The 13,350-nt window shown below is 42.7% G+C and overlaps 1 protein-coding gene across 3 annotated transcripts in view; it reads left to right on the forward strand.

The window, feature by feature from the left end:
- The window catches only part of ARHGAP26 (Rho GTPase activating protein 26), a 494,532-nt gene that overhangs the window by 271,596 nt on the left and 209,586 nt on the right, over nt 1-13,350 (forward strand). For all 3 annotated transcript variants that reach the window (XM_060093555.1, XM_060093556.1, XM_060093557.1), the window contains one exon: nt 10,989-11,054. In XM_060093555.1, the coding sequence (XP_059949538.1) occupies nt 10,989-11,054 (66 nt within the window). The remainder of the gene's footprint in view (nt 1-10,988; nt 11,055-13,350) is intronic.

The raw sequence follows: 13,350 nt of genomic DNA on the forward strand, positions 1-13,350 counted from the left end.
CTGGCTGAGAACTGGAACAATTTGCAGCTGTCTTCGAGCCCCCGTTGACTCAGGCTGAGAGCTGGCAGGTTTATTTCAGGCCAGGCAGGGATTTCATCTCGTCTCCTGCTACCTATTTTACTTGCTTTGCTCTCAGTCCCTCTCAGCTTATTTTTTCTTTATGTGTGTCCCCAGAAACCATGAAAAAGAAGATAGGTTCCTGTGTATGTGGTTAGCTAGGGAAGAAAATTCTGATTGGTGGCATTCATGCATAGAGGCCGGGGGATGAATGAGATCCCTGTCAGTCCTGTTGGTCTTGTGCTTCCCCCTGCAGAGCCCCTGAACTGTAGAAGGTACCAGTGTTCAGCCAGCGGCTCCCCATTGATGTTCCTAGAGTGCGAGGACTTCTCTACCTATTGATTTCTGGTGTCTCTGCTGGTGAAAATGTGGGTTGTATTTGTTGCTTCATTCAGGAAATGTGTACTGAAGCTACAATAAAGCTGTCAGGCAGGGACTTTATCTGCCTTGTTGAGAGAAGCAGACAGCAAACAGTAAGCAAGCAAACAAAGGGAGGCTTCCTGGTGGAGAGAAGGGCCATGAAGAAGTAAGAGCAAAGGGATAGAGAGTAACAAGGGAAGGGTGGCTATTTTATTTTATTTTTAATTTATTTTTAATTGAAGTATACTTGATTTACAGTGTTGTGTTAATTTCTGCTGTACAGCAAAGTGGCTCAGTTATACATATATATATACATTATTTTTAAAATCTTTTCCATTATGGTTTATCCCAGGATATTGAGCATCGTTCCCTGTGCTATACAGTAGGACCTTGTTGTTTATCCATTCCATATGTAATAGTTTGTATCTACTCATCCCAAACTCCCAGTCCATCCCTCCCCTGAAGGGTGGCTATTTTAGATACCAGGAGCAGAGGAGGCCTCCCCCAAGAGGTGACATTTGAGGAGAAGCCTGAACAAACAGAGGAAGGGTGGCCTGTCAGGAGCTGGCAGAGGAACCAACACGTACAAAGGCCCCCGCGGCAGAGGGGATGAACTAGCGGTGTTCAAGGAGTATCAGGAAGGACCCTTGTGACGGGATTGGCAAAGGCCAGAGGGAGAGTGGTCAGGTAGGCTGGACCATGTGAGGCTGTGGTCAGGAGATGGGATTGTGTTGTAAGTGTCATGAGAAGTCCCTGGAGAGTTTTGATCAGGCGAGTGACATGAGCCAATGTATATTTTTAAAAGATGATTCTGGCTGCCAGCAGAGAATCAACTGTAGGGGGCAAAAGGAGAAACAGTTGAGAGGCCATTGGAGCAGTCCAGGCAAAAGATGATGTGGCTTGGACCAAGGTATTAGCAATGGAGATGGTGAGAAGTAGTTGGATGCTAGGTGTAAGTTATTACTGATGGGACTGGCTAACAGATTGGATATGGGGTGTGAAAGACAGCAAGGAATCAAGGATGACTATTGAAATAGGACAGCTTGCTGGTAGAATGTGGTACCCTCCCGTCTTGTCCTTTCAGCTAAGTTGAAGGTGGTGTGTGGTACAAGTTAGGACAGTAGTTCCCAAATGTGTTGTTTGTCACCTTCATTATTTTTTTTAACATATACATATGCCACCTGTAATATTATTTACTTAACTGTTTTTTAAAATCAATTCACTCTTTTTAGACATTTATTTATTTATTTATTTATTTATTTATTTATTTTTAGACTACATTTATTTTAAAAACATATCGTGCTTTGTGTGATAAACCAATACATTTATAATGCTTATTAAAATAAGTGTATAACTATCGCAAATATTTATTTGTGAACTACTTAGAATCATTTCATATACCCCAATGGCACAAGCCAACATTACATTTTGAGGTACATAGCACTGGTGAATCATTATTATCAGATGGGGACTGTGGAATAGATATTACCCATTAATTAATAGTCAGTAATCATTTGTATCTGTCTTTAGTGATAATAGTTTTAATTGCTTGGTGTACAGTACAGTGTTATCCCGTGTGATTCTCACACCTACTGAAGCATAGCCTCTGGGAGGGCATCCAGAATCTGCATTGCAACAAGCATGCCCCTGGGTCTGTGGTCCACTAGATTTGGGAACTGCTACTGGAGTAGAAAGGGCAGAATCCAGAAAATGTGACCCCAGCCTCAGTCCTTTTCTGACTAATTATGTGAACTTAAGCAGAAGAGCAGGGAATAGAAGAGGATGAGCCCTGGAGTCAGCCCGAGTTAGAATCCTGGTTCCACCACTCACTAACGCCATAATCACATAGAAGCTCCTTAGCCTTGTTTGAACCAGGGTTTCCTGCCTACAAAATAGGGATGGTGATGATGATGATATGATGCAATTAAGTGCTCAGTCCAGAGCAACGCTGTGTGCTCAGTAAGTGTTACTACTGCCGTCACCATTGTTGGTACCACTTAACATCATGAGCCTGGCTTTTCTCATCATAAAAACTTAACAGATATACTGGAAAAATCAAGTAAGCTATAATTTATTAACTTATTCCATAAATGGTAATGTATTGTCCTTCATCATACTTACTTGTGTGGAAACACAGCAAGAAGTTATTAGTAAGAATAGTAATAATAGGTACCCCATGGGATTATTGTAAGGTTAACATGAACTTGGGTATGAAGAGTTTTTCATCAACTGGAAAGTTTGATTCAAATATTATGATGTACTGTAGTTACTACATCCTAATATTGTAGTACTGGTAATGACCATTTTTGAATATCAAGTAAGTCTCAGTTGCTGTGCATTTCATTTGACCTTTGCAACACCTAGGTGAGTTATCCCGACCACACAGGTGAGGAAGGTGAAGCTTCTCACCTAAGGTGGCAGAGACCGGATTCTAAGCCAGGTCTGTCTGGCTTTAAAGCTCATTGTTCTTTTTCCAGTACATACCACTTCTGTCTGTGTGACTTCAATCAATATTAAAGTTCATTCGTATTCCCTGAGTACCTAGCTGGGGAACAGAGTATAGGGCAGTTGGCAGTGGAGTGGGATGGCACACAGGATTGGGGAGCTGATCTGGGATTAAAAACTGGCTCTGGCACAGTGTTTGAGAGTCCGCCTGCCGATGCTGGGGACGCGGGTTCGTGCCCTGGTCCGGGAAGATCCCACATGCCGTGGAGAGGCTGGGCCCGTGAGCCGTGGCCGCTGAGCCTGCGCGTCCGGAGCCTGTGCTCCGCAACGGGAGAGGCCACAACAGTGAGAGGCCTGCGTACCGCAAAAAAAAAAAAAAAAAAAGAACTGGCTCTGGGTAATTGCCAAAGTAAAGAACTCACACCTTTTTTGGGCCCACTGGAAGCTTCATGAGGATGGTTTTCCAGGGGCCACAGCCAGGGAGCCCTGGCAACTATGGGGCTTCACATGCTGAGGAGAAAGGGTGTGAGCTCCTCTGAGTGTGTGAGCCAATTGGAAATCTCTTTTCCAGATGGGATTTTGTATTCAATTCAATGTGGGTATTTTTCTTCATGGCTTTTAATGATGCTGAAATGGATTAAATTCAGAATGAGCGAGGCAGGCCGAGCTTTAAAGAGCAAATCACAGAGCAAATTACATAGGGAAATTGAGTAAATTTCTGTGGTGAGAACATGCCCTGGGAACTGTCCATAAAATGGTGGGCCGCTCTCAGAAACTCCAGACAACCTCCTGTATCCATCCACATTAAAAGCGCAGCAGTGACTTCCTTTACGTCTCAGTTCTCTTGTTTTTATTTCTAGCAAATTCCATTTCTCCCATAAAAAACACTTGAAAGGTGGTTTTTTGATCAAAGGAAAGTTGAATAAATTTCCTAGGGAAGTTTTTCAGACTAGGAAAAACTTGTCGAATACCAGCTTTAGCAAAGTGGTAATTCCATCTAATTCATGCTGAGCCTAATTCAGGTAGGTCAGCTCCTCTCCTTTTGAGAAGGAGAGGTTTGAGGTCTGTTAGAATTCCTGGGATGCACATATGGGGTAACTTTGGGCATATCCCAAAGCATCATTTTTTTCAGACTATATGTCCATCAGTCAACCTATGATATGGAAAGGTCCCTTCTATTCAGAATTGGTGATTTGGCCACTTGTTGCCTAGTTTCTGGGTGTTGTGAATACTGATGATTTGGAGATAGGCAACAGCAGGTCAGTAATTTTTAGCAGAGGGGCTCCTGGACCTGAAGAGTGGGTAGCACAAAATTCTAGGGGGGAATGCTCTTGTCTTCTAGAGCTTTCTCAATGCTCAGGCCTGTCTGACTGTTTAGATGGCTCAGTTAGTATGACGTGAAAAGAAGTAGGCAGCCTAGTTTCATACCACATGCAGCACAGTGATAGTGATGCCTCAGTGGGCAAGCAAAAGATTTCTAAAAGTGTCCAGGAAACCTAAACTTGGTTTTATCTCTTCTATTCCATGTCTTGGCTTGCACAGGTTTCATTTTTCCCTTTTCTAGGACTGATTCTTGGGGCTGTACTGTTTGGTGGTAATACCTCTTTGTACTGATACAGGAAGGAAGGAAGTGGTTAGATGAAGCCATTCATTTCTTTATTTAACCTCTATATCCTCTCAAAAGATGGAATAGCTGAGGACCAGAAGCTTACTTAACTCATCTACTTTCATAGGGTTTACATCAGTTGAAGTTTGAAAGGTAATTTTGACTCTAAGACACTGCCCCTCAGCAACTCTTCCTGCCATTCAGTCACCAATTTACCTATCCTTGCATCCAAAGTGAAAAATTACACCAAATGAAAAGTTACAGGCTTCCACTTCATTTCTAGCACTATAGGGGACAGTGAAAGACAGAGATATAGTAGTGAATAAAATAAATAAGTAAAGTTATACATGGACCATTGCCTTTATGAACGCGCATATCTAGTTTGATAGACAGACATTTTTTGCAGGATCATACCATTTATTCATTCATTCATTCGTTCATTCATGCCATACCATGCAGCTTGTGGGATCTTAGTTCCCCAACCAGGGATTGAATCTGGGCCCTTGGCAGTGAAAGCGCGGAGTTCTAACCACTGGACTGCCAGGGAATTCCCTGCATTATACTAATAAAGGTAAACCTGTAATTGTGCTGCATACTCTGAAGGAGAGGTTGATGGCATTATATCCAAGTGCATGATGGAGGCATTAATCTAGGTGGAGGGGTCAGAGAGGCTTTTTTGAGGAGATGATACTTGATGGGGGAGACCTGAGAATTCTGAGTTATTTGGGCCAAGGGGCTCTCAGGTGAAATCCACAGCTTGTGCAAAGGCTGAGGAGAAAGCATGGTCAGTTGGATACTCGGAGAGGAAGCCAGTGTGGTTGGGATGCTGAGACATAGGGGAAAGACTGAGATGAGGCTGGGGCCAGACCATGCAGGGCTGTGTGGGCCATGTTAAGGGCTGGGGTTATCGTCCCAAGAGCAGTGGGGTGTCTCTGAGTGTTTAAGCAGAGGGGTAATGTGGTCTGGTTTTGTCAAGGTCATGGGTGCTGCGGGGTGGAGGGCAGCTTGGAGGGAGCCAGAGGAGGTGTGAAGAGACCAGTTAGGAGGGGCTTGGAACCATCCTGGTAGCAGATGACCAGGACCTGGTCCAGGACCAGGGTGGGTGTGGTGAAGGCAGAGAGAACTAGATAAAATTGAGACTCAATAGGAGGTAAAATTGAGGTGATAATTTGGATATGGGGGGTAAGAAAGAAGGGGAGTGCTGAGGGTTAGGCTCATGATTTTTTTTTGTTTTTTGTTTTTTGTTTTTTTTTTGCGATATGCGGGCCTCTCACTGCCGTGGTCTCTCCTGTTGCGGAGCACAGGCTCCGGACGCACAGGCCCAGCGGCCACGGCCCACGGGCCCAGCCGCTCCGCGGCACGTGGGATCCTCCCAGACCGGGGCACGAACCCGCATCCCCTGCATCGGCAGGCGGACTCCCAACCACTGCGCCACCAGGGAAGACTCCTAGGCTCATGATTTTATTGGAGTTCTCACCCTCTGCCATCCCCTCTTTTGGGGTTTTTTGCTTGTTTTGTTTTATTTTTAAAGGCCAGGCAGTGTCAGATGAGGTAGTGTGAGGTACTAGAAGCTACAGAACAGGGCATTGAAGGTTATGCTAAAATCCTGTCTGTACCTGGCCCACCAGCCTCCTTCTTTTAAACAGTTTGACTGAACCTTACAGTATGTTGTTGTTTTAAGCCCTTTGCAGTAAAACAGTCAGTTCCTGAATTTAACCTGCCTCCTTACTCTCAGAGTTCGTACCCTGTGCATGATAAGCATAAGCCCCAAAGGTCTGCCAGGCATCCTCCTCCCACTTCAGCCCTAATATTCTCCAGGTTGGCTGAGAGTCAAACCACCTGTCTCATGTCCTCCTGTTCTCCAGAGAGCTTTGAGAAAATAGGTTTGTGTGACCCTGGCCCTTTCCTTTCTCTAAAAGCAGACAAATAATGCTTCAAAAGTTGACATGACAGTTAAGGGGATGACCCTTTTCTAACTTGGTGCGTCAACCTGGGTGTTCGATGCGAGCTCTGTGAACATTCATTATACGACAACTGTTTGGCCTGCCCTGTGCGTAAACCTGGGCAGAGGTGAACTCGAGGGTGAGTCAGGAAGGTAAGCTGGTCCAAGCCTTAACTGCCAGACGGTGGGTGTCAGGCCTGGAAGCCACTGGCCCTGCAGCAATTCATCACCAGTCAAATTAAGGGAATAATGCAAGTAGATATTTAATGAGAGATTATTTCTGGAGATTATAAGGATACAGCAATTGCAAATAAATCCCTGACCTTTTCTGAGCCTGGGCTCAGTAAAAGAGCTGAATCACCTGCTTGAAGGGATTAAGGACAGCCGCTTCCATCTGGCGGGCTGCTCAGGCTTTTTCTGTCATTAGCAAACTCTGCTTGGTGGTGATGGTGTTCTAAACCTTTCAGTGGAAACTGGATTTTTCAAGTAGGAGATCTCAATTAACTTAGATTATGTACCTGCTGGGCAGAGATCAGGACTAATGATCTGGTTATGGATGCACCATGGTCCGTATCACATCGGTGGTACTCGGTACATGTTAAATAAGAAAGCAGTTGTTCATCATGAGTAACCTAATCATAACATCAGCAGGAAGCTCAGGTTGATGAGAGTAGCAGTCAAACCTGTGTTTGTGCGTGTGCGTGTGTGTGTATGTGTGTGTGTGTGGTGGGGGTGATACCAGAGACAGAGAGATACAGGGAAGTGCCAGTGCAGGGAGCAGTGTAATAATTTATACCAGTTCTAGTTCAGAGATTTAGAATAACAATAGGTAAACTATATTTCATGAGTTCCTTATTGGGAACTGTTGTTTGATATGAATTCTATTTCTGAACCTAGTTTTGTTTATAAAACTGCAATAATTATCAGTACGCGACTTGAACACATTAGAGGCTAATAGAGAGTTACCTTGCGCTCTTAGCATTTGACTTTGCAGTATGTGAATTTGTTATATGTATTTGGACTTAGACAACTAATATATACTAATAAATACTGTTACACGTGTAATGTGGAAGGCCTTTATGTGTAGCATCTGTGTAAGATTTATTTAAAGAAAAGGGGTTTGCTGGTATAAAACAAAATGGAGAACTTCTAATGTTGGGAAAACCAAAGAAGGAACATTTATTCAGAGATTTGTGGGGGGTGGCGCAGGGGGTTGCTTTGCCATTTTCCAAAATAAATAATTGTAGTTAATGTAGGTTAGTGGAATTTAGTTTTTTTCTGGATATACTTGGGAGGTTCCATTGTGTTCTCTTCCATTAGCCATTACTTACCTAGAAAAGAATCCAGCTTCCCACAGTTCCATGAGAAAAGGTCAAGGACTGATTTGTCTCTACAGAGTTATATCTAGCTTTGTCCATATTTCTTCTGCTAGTTGGGCTGGTGGCTTTATGAGCACATATCTTCTGGCCACTGGGGTCATCACTGTCAGCTGCCAGGTTATTTCCAGTTTTTCAAAACTTTTATCCATGTTCACAGGTTAAAGAAGCAAAATACTCTTTGTCCAGAACAGAACTTCATCAATGCCTAGAACAAGACCATGTTCACAAACCTACTCTTAAAATTTCCAAATTTGCAATCTGTCTCAGCAGCTCCCCAGAGCACTGTCCACAACTGCAGTTCTTAATCTCCCAAACTTCTTTGACTGTCATTCGTATGCAAGGATCCTCTTAAGCACATCTCAAAAGAAGAACCAAAAGGCTTCAACTGACTATTGAATCACATTATGGACATTTGGGAAACCTCCTTAAGTATAGAAAGTAATTTCCCCACTAACAAATACTTGCCAGTAGGCTCTATTCTGACTATTGTATAAAGGAATGAAAATTCTCCCCTACACATGAAAAGGTGCCCAACATCATTAGTCATTAGGGAAATGCAAGTCAGAACCACAATGAGCTACCATTTCACATGCACCAGAACGGCAGTAATAAAAAAGACAATAACAGATGTTGGCAGGGATGTGGAGAAATTGGAACCTTCATATGTTGCTGGTGGGAATGTAAAATGGTCCAGTGCTTTAGAAAGTGGTTTGGCATTTCCTCAAAAAGTTAAGCATAGAGTTACCATATAACCTAGCACTTCCACTCCTGGGTACATACTGAAGAGAAATGAAAATATACGTCCACACAAAGATTTGTACGCGGGTGTTCCTAGTAGCATTATTCATAATAGGCAAAAAGTAGAAACCAACAGCTGATGAATGGGTAAATGGAATGGGGTATATCCAGACAATGGAATATTATTTAGTCATAAAAAGGAATGAAGTGTATTAATGCTACAGCATAGAGGAATCTGGAAAACATTATACTAAGTGAAAGAAACTAGATACAAAAGACAGTGTATCATATGGTTGCAGTTATATGAAATGTCCAGAATAGGCGAGTCTATAGAGACAGAAGGTAGATTTGTGGTTTCTAGGAGCTGAGGGAGTGGGGGAAATAGGGAGTTACTGCTAATATGTATGAGGTTTTTCATGGGGGATGATGAAAATGTTATGTAGAGGGTGATGATCTATATATTTGTAAATATACTAGAAATTAATGAACTGTAAGCTTTAAATATGTGAATTATATCTCAGTAAGGTCGTTATTTAAAAAAAATCTTGCCTAGATTCCAACAGATATTTAGGCTGTGTATTACAGTTTGTTATAAAATTTGAGAAAAGTCTGTGGTATGAGTTGAGTTTCATTTGGAAGAGTGATCTCGATCTGAATCAGAAAGCTTGATATAACACAATTTGCAGAGTAAACACTTGGTTCATACTAGAAGAAGCAAGGGATTGAGTTAGTGGGCTCCTTACAGTTCTAAGGGTATAAGAACAATGGTTTGTATAGCAGGTGGTCTCCAGGAAGAAGAACATTGTTTTCCTCCTTTTCTGGTACTTTACTTACTATCCTAGAGGCCAAGTATATTTATTAATAAGTACCACCAAGTGATAAGTACACATGTAAGAGCAAGAGCTGATTCTTTTTGGGGAGAGAAGTTTGGGGAAATTAGAATTCCTTTTTAATTTGATTTGGGGAATTTTCAGTTATTTTTTTAAAGGATTTTTTTCTTCATTGGACCTACATTCACCCATATATATTAAGAATTGGAGAGATTCCATTTGGGTTAGATCCAAGCTGAGTTCAAGTTCAGCTCAGTTCTCATATTTTACAAGTTTATTTCTTGCCCTGGGATGATGACAAGTGTTTATAAATACGCACCTTCCTCCTTTCTGCCATTCCCTTTTCCACTCGGAACACTGGTTTGTAGAATGTCTTGTCCTGATGTCCTAAGGAGGTCAAAGATGAACCCATTCTTATAGATTACCACCCACGTCTAATCATTGGGTAACCAAAGCATGGGGATGAATTTTGGTGGGTTTCCAGCCCTGTTGCCAGGTTGGCAGTTGGTTCTATGCTGTGGAAGAAGTTGCTGCTATTTGCCATTTATTTTCTGAGTGACATTAGGGGGTTTTGGAGCAGATGGAGAACCTGTCACCACCTGCTGATTTACCACACAGAGGAGGGCTCTTCTGCCTTTTTGCTTTTTCCTTAGATAGCTTCTTTGTCCTTGGCTATTTTAATTGTCCTCCTGGTCACTTTTCCTTTTTTCTAGTCATCTGAGCAGAATTTTATTCCCCTCTTTAACTCAGAGTCACTTTTTTTTTTAATGTTTACTTTTATTTTATTTTTCAGTCACTTTTAAGGCATTTAAAGTTGTACAGGCTCTGGAGCGAGTCTCCCACATATTAACTCTGCAACTTTGGTCAATATATTTAGCTTTGCCAAATCTCAGTTTCTTCATGTGTAATTTGGGACTCATGATAGTACCAACCTAGAGGACTTGCTAGGATTAAACAAGGTGAGCTCTGTGGAGCACTTACCTGACATTTATTGAGCATTTACTTTATGCTTTTTTTTTTTTTTTTTTTTTTTTTGCTGTACGCGGGCCTCTCACTGCTGTGGCCTCTCCCGTTGCGGAGCACAGGCTCCGGACACACAGACTCCGCGGCCATGGCTCGCGGGCCCAGCCGCTCCGCAGCATGTGGGATCCTCCGGGATCGGGGCACGAACCCGTGTCCCCTGCATCGGCAGGCGGACTCTCAACCACTGCGCCACCAGGGAGGCCCTACTTTATGCTTTTTGAAGGAGACCAACAAGCAGTTAGTCCTACAGCTCCTGATACTAACAAAACAACTTAAAGTTTGCTTAGTTACTCCTTCAGTAAAGTGCTCATCACTCTGTGCTGCAGTTTCATCAGCTGTAAATAGAGGATAACCTTGCAGAGAGTTACCATGAAAATTAAATGAGATAGTATGTGCAAAATGGTACTTAGCACTGTACCTGGCATATGGTAAGCTCCTCACGAATGCCAGCAATTTTACATTTTGAATCATTCCTGTACTTTCAGTGGAAAAAATAAAAAGGCTACATGGCCGCGCCATGGGACTGAGTCATTCTGGGTTGGTCAAGCACTGTTCCGGGGTTGGTGTGCACGGCTAGCAACTTGACTGCCCCTTTCTTCCTCTTTCAGCTGCACAGTTGGACAGCATTGGCTTCAGCATCATTAGGAAATGCATCCACGCTGTGGAAACCAGAGGTAAAGTAGTTCAACAGATGGCATTGTTCTCAGTGGAGGTTACGCATCTGGTGAGGTGGCAGACCTGCTACCTGCTGATTCCCAATTTCAAGTGACTCTTTAACTCTCCAAATGCCATTGGCGGTGTGTTTCCACAAGGCCTGTTGCTCTGAAGTGGAGGGGCTCTCAACTGATTTAGTCATCAACCTCTTTGGCTGATCAGAAGATTGTTTTAAATGCATGCATATCAAATACATGGGATTATAAGGAATCCAGTTACTGAAATTCAGTTAAGATACTAAAACCATGGTTGTGGTATAATAATATATATGTTTCTTTGTTAACACTTTCAGTTACAGTGGTGGGTCTGATAACTAGCATAATTCAGAAATAGTGATAGTTCAGGGTGTCTGTAACAGCTGTAATGTGTTCGGAAAATATCTGTGGTTTCTGACCAAGTTGCAGGTACTGCTAATGCTGTGATTTGTTGCTTATATTGCAGTGGAAGGAAATGTTTAATTTCACTTATAGGTTAGTGGAAATAAAGGTGTGGTTGTTTTCCTATGGAAGTTGATAGACACTCTGAATTCTCTAGTGGGCCTCTTGGGCTCTGTAGACCCCAGGTTAGGAACCCTGCCCTGGGCACTATCTGGGTAGGGAGAAGGGGTCAGGCCCCTGTTTTCCTGCCGTGGTGCTGCAGTCAGGCCCTGCCTGTCAAACACTGACCTTTCCTGGGTCCGTAGGAACAGCGCTTTGAGGTCAGGGAAGCTGGTTCGTCCCCGTGATCTCCATCCCCTCTGCAAAGATCGCCGCAGAGGGGATTCCTCAGTTCCGGCAGTTTCGAGCTTTGAATGCACTGTCTGTTGTACGCAGAGAAAAGCTGATCACTGTCTTTCCACTGGATTTGATTTGAACCATTGTCAAAGATGGGAATCTTATTTATTCTACAGCCTCTCAACCCTCCAGCCCTTTTTATTTGTTTGAGGAAGTTCTGTCTTTTAAAACAGAAATATGCCAGTTCAGAAATATAAGCATGTTTATAAAGGCTATGAAGCACTGAGTAGAGGGGAAGAAAAAAAAAATACCCTTATAAGTTCTATTCCTGGGTGCCTAGTCAAAAAGTATTCTTTCCAAGGTAATTATTTTAATGTGTGCTAACATTCTTATAGATGTTTCCTTATTTCTGCTGTACCTTCCTTCAATGAAGAGTTAAGGTAGCTTGCAAAGATATGTAAAATATAGGCAGAGAATGTAAAGTAGTAGACGAGATTTCTGGGGACTGATCTTGAGGAAATAAGGTCATGGGCCAACTTGAGCCACAGAGATGTTTATACTATGGTGTTAAGGCAAAAAAATCAGAAACTGGCCAAATGTCTCAAAAATTGGTTAAATCAGCAGTGTGCTACATGCATGCAGTGAAACAGTGAATCACTAAAAATGCAGTGGAAATATATATATTGAAATCCAAGATTTTCATTATTATATATTAAGTGAAAAATGCAAGTTACGAACCAGCCTGCCCACTCTGAACTGGTTCTGGGGATAGTGGGGAGGGGAGAGATCATACCTGCACAGGTTGTCAGTGGGTGTCTCTGCTGTTTTTCACTATCTTCCATGGATTTGTCTATTTTCCATAACTGCAGTTTCTACTTTTTTTTAAAGTGTGTATTACTAAGGTAATTTTTCACCAGCCATTTGATTTTTGCTCATCATTTTAAAAGGAAAGAATGAGAAATCAGAGGTACAGGGTTAACAAAGGTAAAGGTGTAAAAATGGAGCCCAAAATGAGTTCAAAACAGAAGTCCCCTCCCCTCTACGATGAAGTTCATGTACATGCCGGAGGTGGGCCGACCACTTTGTCTCTCAGTTTTCAGTCGCCAAAACCAAGAGGGCCACCTAATCATTTAAAATCCTTCACAGAATCTGTGTGATAAATGCAAACCCATAGCTCAGGAGGATGACTTTTTCTGATATAAAACCAGAAAATATGTGCAATAAGCAGTAGAGGAAGAAGAGGGTCACCAGTTGGTCTGGTCTCTTAGCCTCTGCCTCCTCGTCCCCTCCCCCTCTAAACTGAGGATGAACATGATGTATTTTAACAGCTAGAGAAGTTTTCATTTAGCACAAAGAGGAGTCAAGGACGGTGTGTGTTAAATGCCATTTTTGCATAAATGCTTGGAAGGGAGTGGGTTGTCTCCCTACTGCAGTACGTGTATGTACACACATATTGGTGGTGACCAGAGGTGAACAGACTTCCCGTACTCTCTGAGGTCCATTAATCATCCAGCAGGAGCTGGGAGTGTGTCAAGCTCCAGGA

Source organism: Mesoplodon densirostris, chromosome 3, assembly GCF_025265405.1.
Source record: "Mesoplodon densirostris isolate mMesDen1 chromosome 3, mMesDen1 primary haplotype, whole genome shotgun sequence".
Lineage (NCBI taxonomy): Eukaryota > Metazoa > Chordata > Mammalia > Artiodactyla > Ziphiidae > Mesoplodon > Mesoplodon densirostris.